General features: G+C 36.1%; 1 protein-coding gene across 1 annotated transcript in view; it reads left to right on the top strand.

Annotated features, from left to right (window-relative positions):
- EIF2S3 (eukaryotic translation initiation factor 2 subunit gamma) overlaps positions 1-14,364 on the top strand; it is a 39,344-nt gene extending 24,980 nt beyond the window's left edge. Inside the window, exons 7-12 of the mRNA XM_034433178.3 lie at positions 4,280-4,414; positions 5,536-5,630; positions 7,484-7,628; positions 8,466-8,635; positions 8,761-8,933; positions 13,883-14,364. Of these exons, the coding sequence (XP_034289069.1) occupies positions 4,280-4,414; positions 5,536-5,630; positions 7,484-7,628; positions 8,466-8,635; positions 8,761-8,933; positions 13,883-13,946 (782 nt within the window). The 3' untranslated portion in view covers positions 13,947-14,364. The remainder of the gene's footprint in view (positions 1-4,279; positions 4,415-5,535; positions 5,631-7,483; positions 7,629-8,465; positions 8,636-8,760; positions 8,934-13,882) is intronic.
- Positions 14,365-14,747: the final 383 nt, after the last annotated feature.

Raw genomic sequence — 14,747 nt, 5'->3', positions numbered from 1 at the left:
TTGTACTAATAATTTAGACTTGCCAAAATTGTTCCTTAAAAGATCTTAGTCCAGAACAGGGGTGTCAAACTCAATTTCATTGAGGTCCGCATCAGCGCTGTGGTTGATCTCGGGGGGTCAGGCATGCATGGCCGACTGGGTGGGCATCACCAGCTTGATGCCACTCACTGGGCATGGCCAACTGGATGGGCATGGCCAGCTTGACGCCACTCCCCAAACTGCTGGCATGTTTCGTCTTTGCATTGGGTAGACCTGGCCTAAACCAAGTTGGCCCAATGTTTCCTCTTTGCATTGGGTAGACTAGGCCAAAGTGACGTGGGTCAGTCCCTTACATTTTCCAAGAAGGCCCTATGGGCCTGATGCCACTCACAGGCTTGTGTTTGACACCCCTGGAATAGGTAATGGGTTCAGCAAGAGATTCTTTTTCACAGTTACGTATTTTTATTTATTAAATAAATGTATATAGCTACCCAATTTACACATAGGTGACTGCAGTTTACAAAATGATGTAAAGGAATGTGTGGATAATCTTGGGGAATGAGGGGCAGAGATGCTGCCTAGGAAATAATCAGATGAGTATTAGGAAACTGGACTTACTTAGTAAACATTTCACTTTTCATCCAAAAAGCTTCTTCAATTTTAAATGAAGAAATTAGAACTGAAGAAGCTTCTTGGATGAGAAGCAAAATGTTTTTAAAGAAAAAAAAACCTAGGAAATCCAGTTGCCTTTTGGAAAAAGCACTTTTGGGACTACCATTACCTGTATGATTGAGAATCTCCGTAGACAATCAGATGAGAGATGGAGGAGTCTTCAGTGGCTGGAGAGGAAGAAATTTAGGATTAGTCCTAATTGATCAGATGTTTAAAACAGACAAGAGGAAGTTTGTACCTTCAGTCATGCAAGATTCTGTTAATGTTACCTTCCACTAAAGTAGAATTGCTTATTTAGTTGTGTTTCTTGTCTGGTTTACCTGGGAATATTGTCATAAAAACGGTCTGTATTACTTCTGGTAGTTTGGTTGAGCATTATCTCTGTTATCCAGTTACTTCATTTGCAGTAGAACATTTAAACACTGAGCCAACAAATACATGACAGGCAATTCAATTTGATTGCAACAGTACTGTCTGTATAGAATTTGTAACTGGTGTTGGTACATATTATAATTATACTCTTGTCTGAAATTTTTAAAGATTTTAAAGATTTTCTATTTGTAATAGCCTGTATCTGTTAAAAGTAGAATGTTTATCCAGTTGATTTCAAGTCACTGTAGAGTGCTTATGTCAAAGAAAGCATTGTATGTTGTTGCTGTCTTTTGCTTATCTGTTCTAAAGCAAAATTATAGACTCAGATTTTGCACTAAATGCTCTTGCATTCTAATAACAACAAACAAGAGTAAAGAACATTAATCTATCTGACATTCTATTTGTTTCTTGATCTTTTTTTAGATTTTTATAATTGTAAGGGATTATCAAACATTGGTGAAAAAAAGAGGATGAGTTTTTATCCTTTTAATCCTTCTCGGGCCAGCTTTTCTTTCTTTCTTTCTTTCTTTCTTTCTTTCTTTCTTTCTTTCTTTCTTTCTTTCTTTCTTCTTTCTTTCTTATTTAAAACTGTTTAATTTAATTCGGGAAGTAGAGGAATATACAAATATTTCCTAGCAGAAAATAATCCTGGAAATGCTCAGTTACTTTTAGTCAAGGAGAAGCCAGAAAAACCATTTTTATGATTAGAAAATCGTCTTGCTGATTACTCAGAGGAGGAATTTGAAGAATGATGGCTAATTGTAACTACTACTTCAAATTGAAGACCAGTAGATGAACTGAAAATAAATTGATGCTTCAACTGAAGGAAGCATTTTTTCACTACAAATTCTTTCCTATCCTTAATTGTGGCATAAAAAGCATAAAAATCAAATCACTTTAGACCCTGAATCTTTGCCATTCATCCTCAAACATTAATTTTCAAAGAATAGAATTGATTTATTGAAAATTATGATTATTTTTTCTGAACCAACTTTTCTTTAGCAAACCATTCTGTTAGTGAATCTGTATGGTTTCTTTTGTTCTTGTCCAAAAACAAATATATTCTGTAGATCAGGGGTGTCAAACTCAATTTCATTGAGGGCCGCATCAGGGTTGTGTTTCACCTCAGAGGGCCGGGGGGCGTGGCCAGGGTCAGCGTGGCCAGGGTGGTCGTGACAGCATTCAGCCTCCTGCAGCACTCTGCCAGCCAAAACAGGGTGCAGGGGTTAATTACAAAATGTGGGCTTTGCTTTGTGACATACAGATCCAGCAAGCAAGGGGCGTGGCCTGCACAGAAAATACACTTTTGTTTGGTTATGAAGAATATCCACAAACTCAGATGTAGACTAAATGTAGATTGACTTTTAGCTACACATCTTCCCAGCAAATAGCAAATTTTGAAGTTTCAGGTAAAGAAGATTCATTTTAAGATGAGTAACCACAGTTTGCATGTTGGAGGTTCCTAAAGGAATGTTGGGAAACTCTGTATTTTAAAGAACATTTGAGGGAGGGTTGCAGAATAGCCTTTCTCTGCCTGAGGCTGTAAAGACCCAGCACCAATCAAAACACTTTTTGTGAAGCAATTGATCACACTGACAGGGTAAGCCACTAGTATATGAAAATAGGAGCAAACCCCACTCCCTTCTAGTACTGATGAAGTTACCTAGTTTGGTAATGAAACATCTGCAAGAAAACCATCAAGGTCAGAGAGCACCAAGGACCCCACAATTCAATCCTGAGCTACAAATATTCTCTTCTATCAATAAACACTTTTTGATTACTCAGAGCCTGCCTTATATGAGATGGCTCCCACTGGATTTCATTCTAAATTTTGATATGATTTCTGTAAATAAATGTAGAATTATAGTGGCTGGGTCTTTGATCCTTCATACATCAAAAACATACAAAGCTAAGGGATAAACAAATAAAAAAAAAGATTTGAAAAAAGAAAATGCTCAGGAAAGAAAAAATAAAAGTGTAAGAAAAAAAGAAAGAAGGAAACCCAAAAAAGAATGACTTCCAACTTTTCTTGGTACAGATATAAGTAAAAAATATATCAAACTCTTACTCTAAGATTAACAATTGTCTACATTATTTCCATAATCCCATGTCTAATAACTTTTAAACCAACTTTTAATTTCAGTTTCTCACAAAAAGTCCAGTAATGGTTCATATCGCTTTAATTACTTTTTTTTTTTTTAATTTGATTTATATGCCGCCCTTCTCCGAAGACTCAGGGCGGCTTACAATGTGCTCAGCAATAGCCTTCATCCTTTTGTATATTTATACAAAGTCAGCTTATTGCCCCCACAAACTGGGTCCTCATTTCACCTACCTTAGAAAGGATGGAAGGCTGAGTCAACCTTGAGCCTTGGCGAGATTCGAACCCTGCAGTAATTGCAGGCAGCTGGTCTTAAGCAGCTTAATAACAGGGTGCCTTAAACCCTAGTACTACCAAGGCTTGTTAAGGAAACCACAACTGATTTATTTAATTGCACCAAACTCGAAATAAAACAGAAATGGAAAATCCTAAACTCTAGTATAGACCCATGCTTCTCAACTTTGGTAACTTTTAAGGTGCATGATTTCAATTCCCAAAATTTCCCAGGCAGCATGAAGTTAGTCCATCTGATCTACAGATAGGGATTTTTCCATTCCTCTTTTACTGGTTGTTATGAACAATCATAATGCAAAATCCTCACTTCCACCCCATCCCAGAGCAACAGAATTCCTCACTAACCTCCTTTCCAGCTCCGTTGTCCTGCGTGCAGAGCAACAAAAGAAGATCATGTGACTACCAGTTTAGAAAAAAATGCAATCAGACCTTCTATTCTGGGGGTGGGGAGAGCTCACGAAATTAGAAGGTCTGACTTAATTTTTTTTTTTTTTTTTACTGGTAGTCACATGGTCTTTTGTTGCCCTGCATGCCGGAGAATGGAGCTGGAAAGCAGGTTAGTGAGGGAATTGTGTTTGCTACAGGATTTTGCAGGAGGCAGTCCAGATCAAAATCGGGCCACGTTTTTGGTCTGGATGCACGTCCCATTTTTGCTAGTAGAGGCATTGTGAGCCGGTTCTTTACTATTTCTAGCGGGCTGGATCTAAGCACCCCATGGGCAGGATCCAGCCTGTGGGCCTTGAGTTTGACACCTCTGCTGTAGATTATAGAGCAAAAAATGTATTTGTGCTGGAGTTTCCAATATGTTAATCATAATAGAGCATTACAAGTATTATAATACGTGACTGTTTGTTGAAATAGGTACAGTTGCAGAAGGAGCTCCAATTATTCCAATCTCAGCACAGCTAAAATACAACATTGAAGTCGTTTGTGAATACATTGTAAAGAAAATTCCAGTGCCTTTAAGGGACTTCACATCAGAACCAAGGCTTATTGGTATGTCTATTTGAGTCACTGATTCTACGTAGAAAGTACACTAACACAGGAATTTGGTTAATGATGTGATAAATACATATTTATTGTAGTCATTGGTAGTATTGTTAACATAGCATCTTTGCTACATAGACTTTATAGGAAATATTTTGATATGAAAAATTTAGCTTAAATTCAACAGTGCTATATATCATTAATTCTATGTGAAAGTGATACGTTGTGTGATTAGAATCCAGCAGGACACATATTTAGATGAATTGGATCACATTAAAATAGTGTGTATTTATGTAACATATTTTATAACTTCAGAATCACGTAAATTTCTGTGCCCTCTTAATGGAGTGATGGTAAGCATAGTGATAAGAAATTAAATCATACTGATTTCATAGGGCCAATATTTATTGATTTGAGGACTGCAACATTTAACAGATTATAAGAGGAACTCATTATTTGTATGGATAATATACTTTTTTTGTCAAATCAAGAACAGTTTGTCTCATATTCATGAGGTCCTTATTCAAGAAAACTGAATAGATGGCTCCCATAAACTGATTTTGAAATTCCACTTTGTAAATTATCATGTCTTGAAAGTTTCTGTTCAAGATAAATAAATCTGATACTGTTTTGTGCTCCTAGAATTAGTAACTGTTTTTGAATTGAACCTTATCAGATATATTTTCGTAAATGGGTAAAATGTCTAGAAGAAATGTATTTCTAGACATGCAATGTTTGTTTCAAGGGTTTGTGATGTCGTCACATCTACCACATGAAGGTCGATCAAGAAATTGATTTCAGGAAGCAGTAACATATATTTTTAGTTTCTTTATGTATAAATTCCTTTTAATTATTTAATCTTACCTTACCATGAGGACCCAGATTGTTGGGGGCAATATGCTGACTCTGTAAACCGCTTAGAGTGGGCTGTAAAGCATTGTGAAGTGGTAAATGTCTAAGTGCTATTACTAGTGCTATCTTCCAAAAAGAAATATGGATCCAACAATATACACCAAATCAGTGGCTTAATAAAGTATTAGATTCAGAGTGTGACTAATTGATAAATATATTACGGTATTAAAATGTTTAAAGTTTTTTGCAAACTGAACTTAATGGAATGTTCTTTTCAGTTATTAGATCTTTTGATGTTAATAAGCCTGGATGTGAAGTTGATGACTTGAAGGGAGGTGTAGCTGGTGGCAGCATTCTCAAAGGTGTATTAAAGGTAATGTTTCTTTCCAATGCTGATTAACAGACTTATCATTTTATGTTAATGATAAAATTGTATGTATTCTTCCCTCTATTCCTTCTACATATGTGGGAGTTGAGGGATTCTCCAGAACTTGTTTGGTGAACATGAAGGCTAGGAGATTAAAACTAAATCGTTGGATGAATCAAAGTCCATAAGTTTAGATATAATACTAGTATAAATGGATGTTTATGACAATCCCAGGCCAAGTGTGCGTGCGCAAGTGGTTGTGTTCTCTTTACTAAATGAGGATTGCAAACAAAGGCACTTGCAGTATAGAGACAAGTTCCCACTCCTGTTCCCCTCAAGTTCAACAAATTTGTCTTAAAAGTGTTTCAAATCAAAGCAAGCATGCAAGAAAGTAGTGAAGTAGTGAAGAAAAATCCAAGGATCAAAGTTTGTAGTTGGCATGTCCAGGCTCAGGGTTGTAAAGTTTTGCAAGTCAAGCTACAAGGAATGGGACTTAACAGGTCAATGGAGAGCTCTATTGCCTATTCTACACTCTTTACAGCTCACCAAACTGTTGTGTTGGGAGGGAGTGGTAATTCCACATCCTCATTTTCAGAAAGCTAAGGCAGCTGTGACTGCTGTGTGTTGTTTTGCCTTACCTCTTTTGGCTAATTCACATTGGAAGTCCATTTGATGGTGCTGGAGCTGTCAACCCCAAAATGGCAAGCCTCTGGTGAGCCATCTCAGGGTGCCATTCAGGGAGGGGAGGCTGCAGGGCGTGACTGGGAGCCATGCTGATCAGCTGGAAGGTGGCAAATGGAGCAACTGTGCTGATCAGCTGGGAGATCGATGGCGAATAGATCAGCTGGGCGTTGGAGCTGATCGGCTGGGAAGCGAAGCGCCAACCAATTGCAGCACGAAGAGCATCATCTCCAAGCCCTACTCCCAAGTCGTCCCTTTTGTTTTAAGTGTTCTTGCCTTTTGGCAGCTCTGCGCATGCACGCACTGGGAACAGGCTCCCCCTATTCCTCTGCCTTGCTGATGTCCGACTCTGGAGGCTCCGGAGGCAGCACATAACTCTCAGATGGTCCTGGCCCCCTCTCTGCCTCCGACACAGAGCCCTCATCCGAGCCTTCCCCAGACTCCAGGACTGGGGAAGGCCCATGTTCCTCCCCAACCTCCTCACTGTTCAACTCTGCTGCCAGCTCTGCAGGCCACTGGCGGATCACAGCAGGTGTTTGGAACAATTATCTCCATGCCATACTCTCCATTATTTATGGTATCTCCCAGGCGTGAAATGCTATCGGTTTGCTCCAGTTCAGGCGAACCAGTAGTGATAAGAACTACCCGTTCAGGTGAACCGGTAGTAAAAAAATGCTTTAAAAAGTAAAAAAAAAAGTTCTGATGATCACAGTTGTGCCGTGCGATCGTTGGAACCTTTTTTTAACTTTTTTAAAGTATATTTTTACTACCGATTCAGGCAAATAGGTAGTAAAAAATGCCTTAAAAAGAAAAAAAAAGTTGGCTACACCCACCTAGTCACATGACACACACACACTCCACCAAGCCATGCCCACCAAGCCAGGCCCACAGAACCAGTAGCAAAAAAAATTGCATTTCACCACTGGTATCTCCTTAATTTCTATGATGCTTATCATGTAAAATGATGATTGGGGAAAAACAAGCACTCCCATTCCTTCTGAAACTAATCATTAGTGTAGCTGAACACATAGAGAAAACCAGTGTTCTACATAAACGTGTACAGTGAACTACAGTGGCTACAGTGAACTGACATAAAGAATTGGCTATAAAATCCATTACCAATGCACTATATAGAGATTGATATGTAATAACCTTCCTTTCTTATATCTTATTATTAGGTTGGCCAGGAACTTGAGGTGAGACCTGGCATTGTCTCAAAGGATAGTGAAGGAAAACTTATGTGCAAGCCTATTTTCTCCAAAATTGTATCTCTGTTTGCAGAACATAATGATTTGCAATATGCTGCACCAGGAGGCCTTATTGGTATGTTTGTTTTACATTTATGTTTAAGAGAACATGGAAGATACCAAGATAAGACTGTGGCTATGAATATACAGTTTCAGGGACTTTTTTTGCAACAGCTATAAACGTTTCTATACTTTCTAAAACCATTTTTAAAGTGGTAGTTATAGTATTATATGTGCATTATGTACATATTAACTCAAGCTAAAATTGAATACCTTTCAGTTTCACTTAAGTTTCATTTATAGCACAACACAAGGTGATAGATAGAATTAAGATCTATCAACAATAGAGGAAAACGTAAGGGTTTTTAAATTTTTAGCTCATTCACCAATGGCTCTTGGATGAAGGGGAAAGAAAACTATAACTCTTACAACACTCCAGTTTGTTTTGCTATGATTTAGGAATCTATATTCCTGGTAGTGATGCTGTTTTACTGTCAGCTGTGTCCTTACTAGCTATCACTGTTTCCCCTGAGAATGTGTTTTGAACAACTTAGTATCTTCCAAATCATCTAGAATTCAACAAATGTTATAATATTCATTTATTAATACATATTTATGTAGTATTACAAATAAAATTATAAAAGAGTGATAAAAGAAACTTTGGAACAGTGAAGCATATATGTGGCCCAAGCAGCAGAATCTATTTTTGGCAAATTCATTAGAATTATTAAACTATTCTTACAAGATCCAAGAAAAAGAAAAGAATCCATTGGAATGGCCAACTGATCAATTTCAATAAATATTTATTTTAAATATTTTTTTAAAAAAGCACTGAATAGTGTCTGGTGATTTAAAAGTAACTTAACAATTGAAAACCTGTTGCTTTTTTAAAATAAAAGTATTTTGTTATTAGGTGTTGGTACCAAGATTGACCCAACTTTGTGCCGAGCTGATCGAATGGTAGGGCAAGTTTTAGGTGCAGTTGAAGCATTACCTGAAATATTCACAGAACTTGAAATTTCCTACTTCTTGTTGAGGCGATTACTGGGTGTCCGTACTGAAGGGGACAAGAAAGCTGCCAAGGTTAGTTAAATTATTTCTGGTGAATCTGGACATTCTGTAAATTTCTGTATTTTAAAAGGGATGCTTGCAAATTTAAAATGGTACAAATTGCACATATCTTTAAAATTCTTTACTAATTGTTGTAGGTGCAAAAATTATCTAAAAATGAAGTACTAATGGTAAACATAGGATCTCTTTCAACTGGAGGACGGGTCAGTGCAGTGAAAGCTGATCTGGGGAAAATAGTGCTAACTAATCCTGTATGCACTGAAGTTGGAGAAAAAATTGCCCTTAGTCGAAGAGTTGAAAAACACTGGCGGTAAGTTGATTTGAAATAAAACATAATGTATCACTATAAATACATTTTAAGCTAAACACAAATTATTGGAAGAATCTAGCAGAAAAAGCAGATAATATAAAGTTAGTATCTATTCTGCTGGGTGTAATCCATGATATTTAATACTAATTAATAACTTGTTGGACCTGACATAATGTTTCAAAGCACACTAAACACTGTTTTTCCATGCTGGTAAATAGATATTGCTTCCTAGTCTACTTAATAGTTTTCCATTTATACTTGCATCCTGCCATTCTATAGATGTTGAAAGAGTTTGTCAAGAGTTGCCTCAAATCACTAGATGGGTGGCAAATGTAATAATAGTTAACAAAATAAATTCCTCCATAAATTTTTCAGATTACTTTTGTATTTTTGCAAACCTTTGTATTCCATGATGTCTCTTCTTATGCATAAATGTAACATGTTAACAACATAAGAACCACTATTTAGAGATTGCAATTTGTATTTATAATGGTAAAATTCTAAGTTCAATAAAATAGTAAGTATAGTAATAATTTCAATTATTGAAATATCACACAACTCTATCCTAAGGACTGTTGTTGCTTGAGTTGATGTTTCTTATCAAATATAATAAAATGTCAAAGATGCTAAATAAATGGAACAGTGTCTTTGATTGAAGACTGCCCTATTTAGCAACCGCTCAAAATCATAATGGCATTGAAAAAGTAAGTTTATAGTTAGTCATCAAACTTATGATGAATGTAGAATTCCAAGATCATGTGATCACAATTCAGGCATTTGGTAAGAAGCATCTATTTTTTATCATCTCAGTCTCCCAGTCACATAATCACAATTTGTGACCTTCATGGCTGGCTTTTTTTTTTTCCCAAATTTTTTTTAAATTTTTTTTAAACATAAAACATAAAATATATCGTTTTAGAGCAAGGGTTTGGTCCGTCATAAAATGAGTACAATTATTCACATTCCCTCAATCAATTTTGTTCCAAATTTTATCCATTTATATCTTAAAGAAAAAAGAAAAAAAATCTTATTCTAAACGTTTATCATTCTACTATTACACTCAAAATTCTAAACAATAAACACTGTTCTAAATCTTTATCATTTTAACAATCAATATTTCATATATATTCCTCAATCCTAAAACCCATTACCTCAAATCTATATTTTACTTCTCTTAAATGACATCTAATATCCATAATCTTGACAAAAAGTATTTTCCTCCTCTCTTAAAGTCATTTCATAAACAATCAACATTTCCTTCTATAGTTTGTTACTTCCACAATACTTTATTTTATTTATTTCAAGTTTATTCTTATATTTTATTGAATCTAATTTTTAACTGGTAAAATAAATATTAAATATCTATTTCCCAGCTGTATTTTCCAATACTCTTATCTGTATTTATTTAAACTGGTTCACAGTTTAGCTACTATTCTCCGGTAAAATCTCTTCCACTTCCTCCTAAATTTATTTTTTAGCTGGTTCACATCTTAATCAGCTGCTTTCCAGCAATGCTTTCCCCATTCCTTATCTTAATTATTTTAGCTGGTTCACAGTATAATTTTAACTGCACACCAACCTTCTCCTTAACTCCTCCTAAATCTATTATAAAACTGGTTCACAACTCAAGTAGTTGCCTTCCAGCAATGCTTTCCTCCACTCCTACCCCTATTTTTAACTGGTTCACAACTTTATTTCAGTTGATCCCCAGGTATAGTCTCCTCCACTCCTAACTTTTGGCTAGTTCACAGTTTTGCTTTAACTGTCGACCAGCATATGCTTTCCTCCTAACTCAATATTTTGGCTGGTTCACAGCTTTGCTTTAACTCAGCGGTTCTCAACCTGGGGGTCGCAACCCCTTTGGGGGTTGAACGGCCATTTCACAGGGGTCGCCAAAGCCCTCTCTCGGCCCCCCCCCCACGCTTTCACTCACCCTCTGCCTCTGTTGGATCACTGGCCGTTTGCTTACTCCACCCACTCCCAATCTATTGCTGCCTCCTGAGTCCCAGCTGATGGCTAGAGGGAAAAAAACTGTTTAAATTCTTGCCGCGGGGCTTCAAAGGGCTGCCCTACAGCTGATCAGTGTTAAAAAAAAAATGAGTAGACCGGTGCCTGCAAAAATAGAAAAAACAGCCCCTTTCAGCTTCAGGATAGGTTAATTAGCACAAGTTGATTAGATCAGCCTCGACTCTCAGCTGATTTGCTCTCAGCTGTTTTGCGGAGGGCTCTTGCTAGCTGCAAAAAAATCTCGAGCAGATTTTTTCCCCCTAGCTATGCTGAGAAAACGAAAGTGAAAGTAAAGCAGGATCTTTGCTGCAAGCTGACAAAATGAGGCAGAGAGAGATTTCTTTTTCTTTTTCCTCACCAAAAAAGGTAGGTGCAAAACTGCAAACAATGGGAAATTTAGGGCAAAAAAGGAGGTTCAAGATTTTAAAACACAAAAGAAAAAAAGCTCTATTTAACTAGGGAATTGTAATAATTGAGATACTATTAATTGTATATTGTGTTGAAAGCAGAAATGGTTAAGTTGTGGTTTGGAGGAATATATGGGGGAAATTATTTGGTTTATTATTATTGGTAAATATAATTAATTGATTTGTAAGAAATTGGATTGCATGGAAATAATTGGAATATTCTTGTTCATATTGATTAATATACAAAAAAGATAGTTATATAATTAATTGATTTATATTAAAATGTTGAATTTGTATTAAACAACTGTATTACATAATTACATAATTAACCAATGTGAGGATGGATGTAAAAATAGATGACAATGGGAAGGGGTATAATATAGAATAGAAGGGAAAAATTGAAGATTAGAGATGAGGATGAAGGGTAACATTGTTTTTTTTTTAAAAATAGATGAGGAATAAATTGGCAAAAAGGAAATATAGAAATTGTAAATTTAATTGAAATGACTAAACACTGTTTAAATTTGTGAACCGGCCAAATACTCTGTTCAAAGAAAATACATTGTATGTTTGTATATGTGTTTCTAATTATTGCTATTTATTCATATTTGTTCTCTTTTATTCTTTAAAGTTTAACAATTCATTCTTTATCTTAATACCTTCATATTTGTTTGGGGTTGGTTTTCTTCCCTTTCATCTTTTTTATTGTACAGCAATCTTTCTCCTCAAACCTACCACCTCTCTCTTTTCTTTCCTTCTTCCTTTCTCTTCCCCCCCTCTTCTTCTTCTCCCTACTTCCTCTTCCTTTCTCCTTCTCCTCCTCTCTTCCTCCCTCTCTTACCCTCACTCCTACTCTAATTTCCCTTCCCTTCCTTCATCCCTCTCTATTGCTGTATTCTTTTATGCATATGGACTACTCAGAGGGCTGAAAAAGTTATTTTTGACTGGTCCTCGCACTTTTGACCAATCCTCGAACTTACGACTGTCCTCACATTTTACGTTTTTGCCCTATCTTGTCACCATTGTGAAGAGAAGCAGTTGAAATGAGTGACACGGTTGTTAAGAATGCTACAATGGGAATAAATGATGACCAGTCATAAGTGCGAAGACCAGTCAAAAGTGCGAGGACCTGTCAGAAATCACTTTTTTCAGCCCTCTGGGTTGTCCTTTTGTGCACATGGACTACTCAGAGGGCTGAAAAAGTTATTTTTGACTGGTCCTCGCACTTTTGACCAGTTGTCGAATTTACGACTGTCCTCACATTTTACGTTTTTTGCCCTATCCCCATGGTGGATAGTTGTGTGAATGAGTAACATGGTTGTTAAGAATGCTGCACGGGCATAAATGTGAGGATGGTCATAAGTGTGAGGACCAGTCAAAAGTGTGAGGACCTGTCAGAAATGACTTTTTTCAGCCCTCTTGAGTAGTCCCTATACACATAGCCATGGCCACCCAGTCACATGACCAGCTAGCCACGCCCACCCAGTCACATAACCTCCAAGCCACGCCCACAAAATAAGCCACGCCCACAGAACCGGTAGTAAAAAAATTTAGAACCCACCCCTGGTTGGGGGTCACCACATAAGGAACTGTATTAAAGGGTCGCGGCATTAGGAAGGTTAAGAACCACTGCTTTAACTGTTTTCCAGCCCATGCTTTCCTCCATTCCTAACTCTTTTTATTTTTAACTGGTTCCCAGTTTACTTTAACTGTTCTCCAGTATGATGCTTTCCTCCACTCCTACCTTATTTGTAAAACTGGGTCACAGCTTTGCTTTCACTGATCTCCAGAATCATGCTTTCCTCCACTCCTAAACTCATTTATTTAACTAATTCATAACATTTATCTCTTATTCAGTTGTTTAGCTCCAAATTACTTCAGAATATGTTACCAATATTGTTTTCTAATCTATTCTCCTCCTTATCTCTACCAATTTAAGATACAAGTATATTTCAATAAATATCTTATCTCCTATTCTCTCTTAAGTTTTCTCCCATTCCATGCTTATTTCTTATTTTCAATGGCTGGCTTTTGATATGAAGTCAATGGGGAAGGTGACAGTAATTGCAACTCAGAGTCATGTGATTTGCTTAACTACATCAGAACTTACATAAGTCAAGCATGGTCATTCACATTTTTCACTTACTACTGTGTTGCTACCAGTTCTAACTCTCCTAAGAGAACTTACCTGTATACAGTGGTATACAAAACATTTCATATTGGAGCAATCAGACTTTTGAGTTTTATTTTCTGATAATGGCCAATCCCAGTATTCCAAACGTGATTCATGAATTATCTGGAATGGGAAATGATTACTAATGTTTGCATAATGTTATCTTATATCTGTTTCCCGCAAAATAAGACATCCCCTGATAATAAGTCCAATCGGGCTTTTGAGTACATGGATTCAAAAAAATATAAGACAGGGTCTTATTTTCAGGGAAACACGGTATATTGTATTTAGAGGATCTTCTTTTATTCAAATTTATTTTTGATGCCTCAAAGTTTTTCTAATCTGCTTTTCTTGTTTTCCAGTTTAATTGGATGGGGACAAATTAGAAGAGGAGTGACAATCAAGCCTACTGTGGATGATGATTGAAAGCAAAAAGCCAATTCTTCAATTTGTAAAAAAATGGTGTGTGTTTCCATACAATTGGAATGCATTTTTAGTGAGGAAGCTGTTGCAGAGATAATGTCCACATTGTATTGAAAATCAAATCTCTAACTAAAAGTCTTGACAGTGTCTGCAATAAATTAAACAAATTAGCAAAGATGGATCTAATTCTCCAGTATTTCACAAAAACTAAATTTGTTGTGTGTTTATGTCAGTTTTTTTAGACTGTATGGGGCTGACTATTTGATTTTAAACAATGTAACTCAAGACCCCATAATCTGATTTTGAATTTTGAAAATTGCTTATTTTTTCATTTAACTCTTATAGGTCATTGAGTAACAAAAAACTGAAATGTTTGTCAATGAAACAAACTTAAACAAATAAACTTTTCTTAGAAGATGAATTTTCTTTCTTGTTCTATACCATACTTCGACCTTGCAGCAAATATGATTCTACATATTATTGAACGCTGTTATATTTATAGCTAATGGTCCCAAAGCACTGATCCTATTTATCTGTCAGTAAATGTTTTTTTAAAAACTAAACCCCTCAAGAGAGAATTTTGAAATATAATTCCAATTACACATCCAAAATAAAATATTTGCAACCACAATGGACAGTATCCAAAAAGCGAACTAATTATTGTCTATTTTAATTTTTTGGAAAAGGCTAAAATTATTGAATAGAAATGCCGTATATCTGAATTGCAAGTTGAGAAGTGAATAATGATTTATACAGTAGATCCGGTTTAATGTAATTATGATGCAATGCCATATCAGTCATTTA

This window comes from Pantherophis guttatus, chromosome 5 (genome assembly GCF_059756535.1).
Source record: "Pantherophis guttatus breed Tessera chromosome 5, ASM5975653v1, whole genome shotgun sequence".
In the NCBI taxonomy this organism is placed as follows: Eukaryota; Metazoa; Chordata; class Lepidosauria; order Squamata; family Colubridae; genus Pantherophis; species Pantherophis guttatus.
Note: the sequence above shows the minus strand (reverse complement) of the source record. Positions and strands in the feature narration are given on the sequence as shown.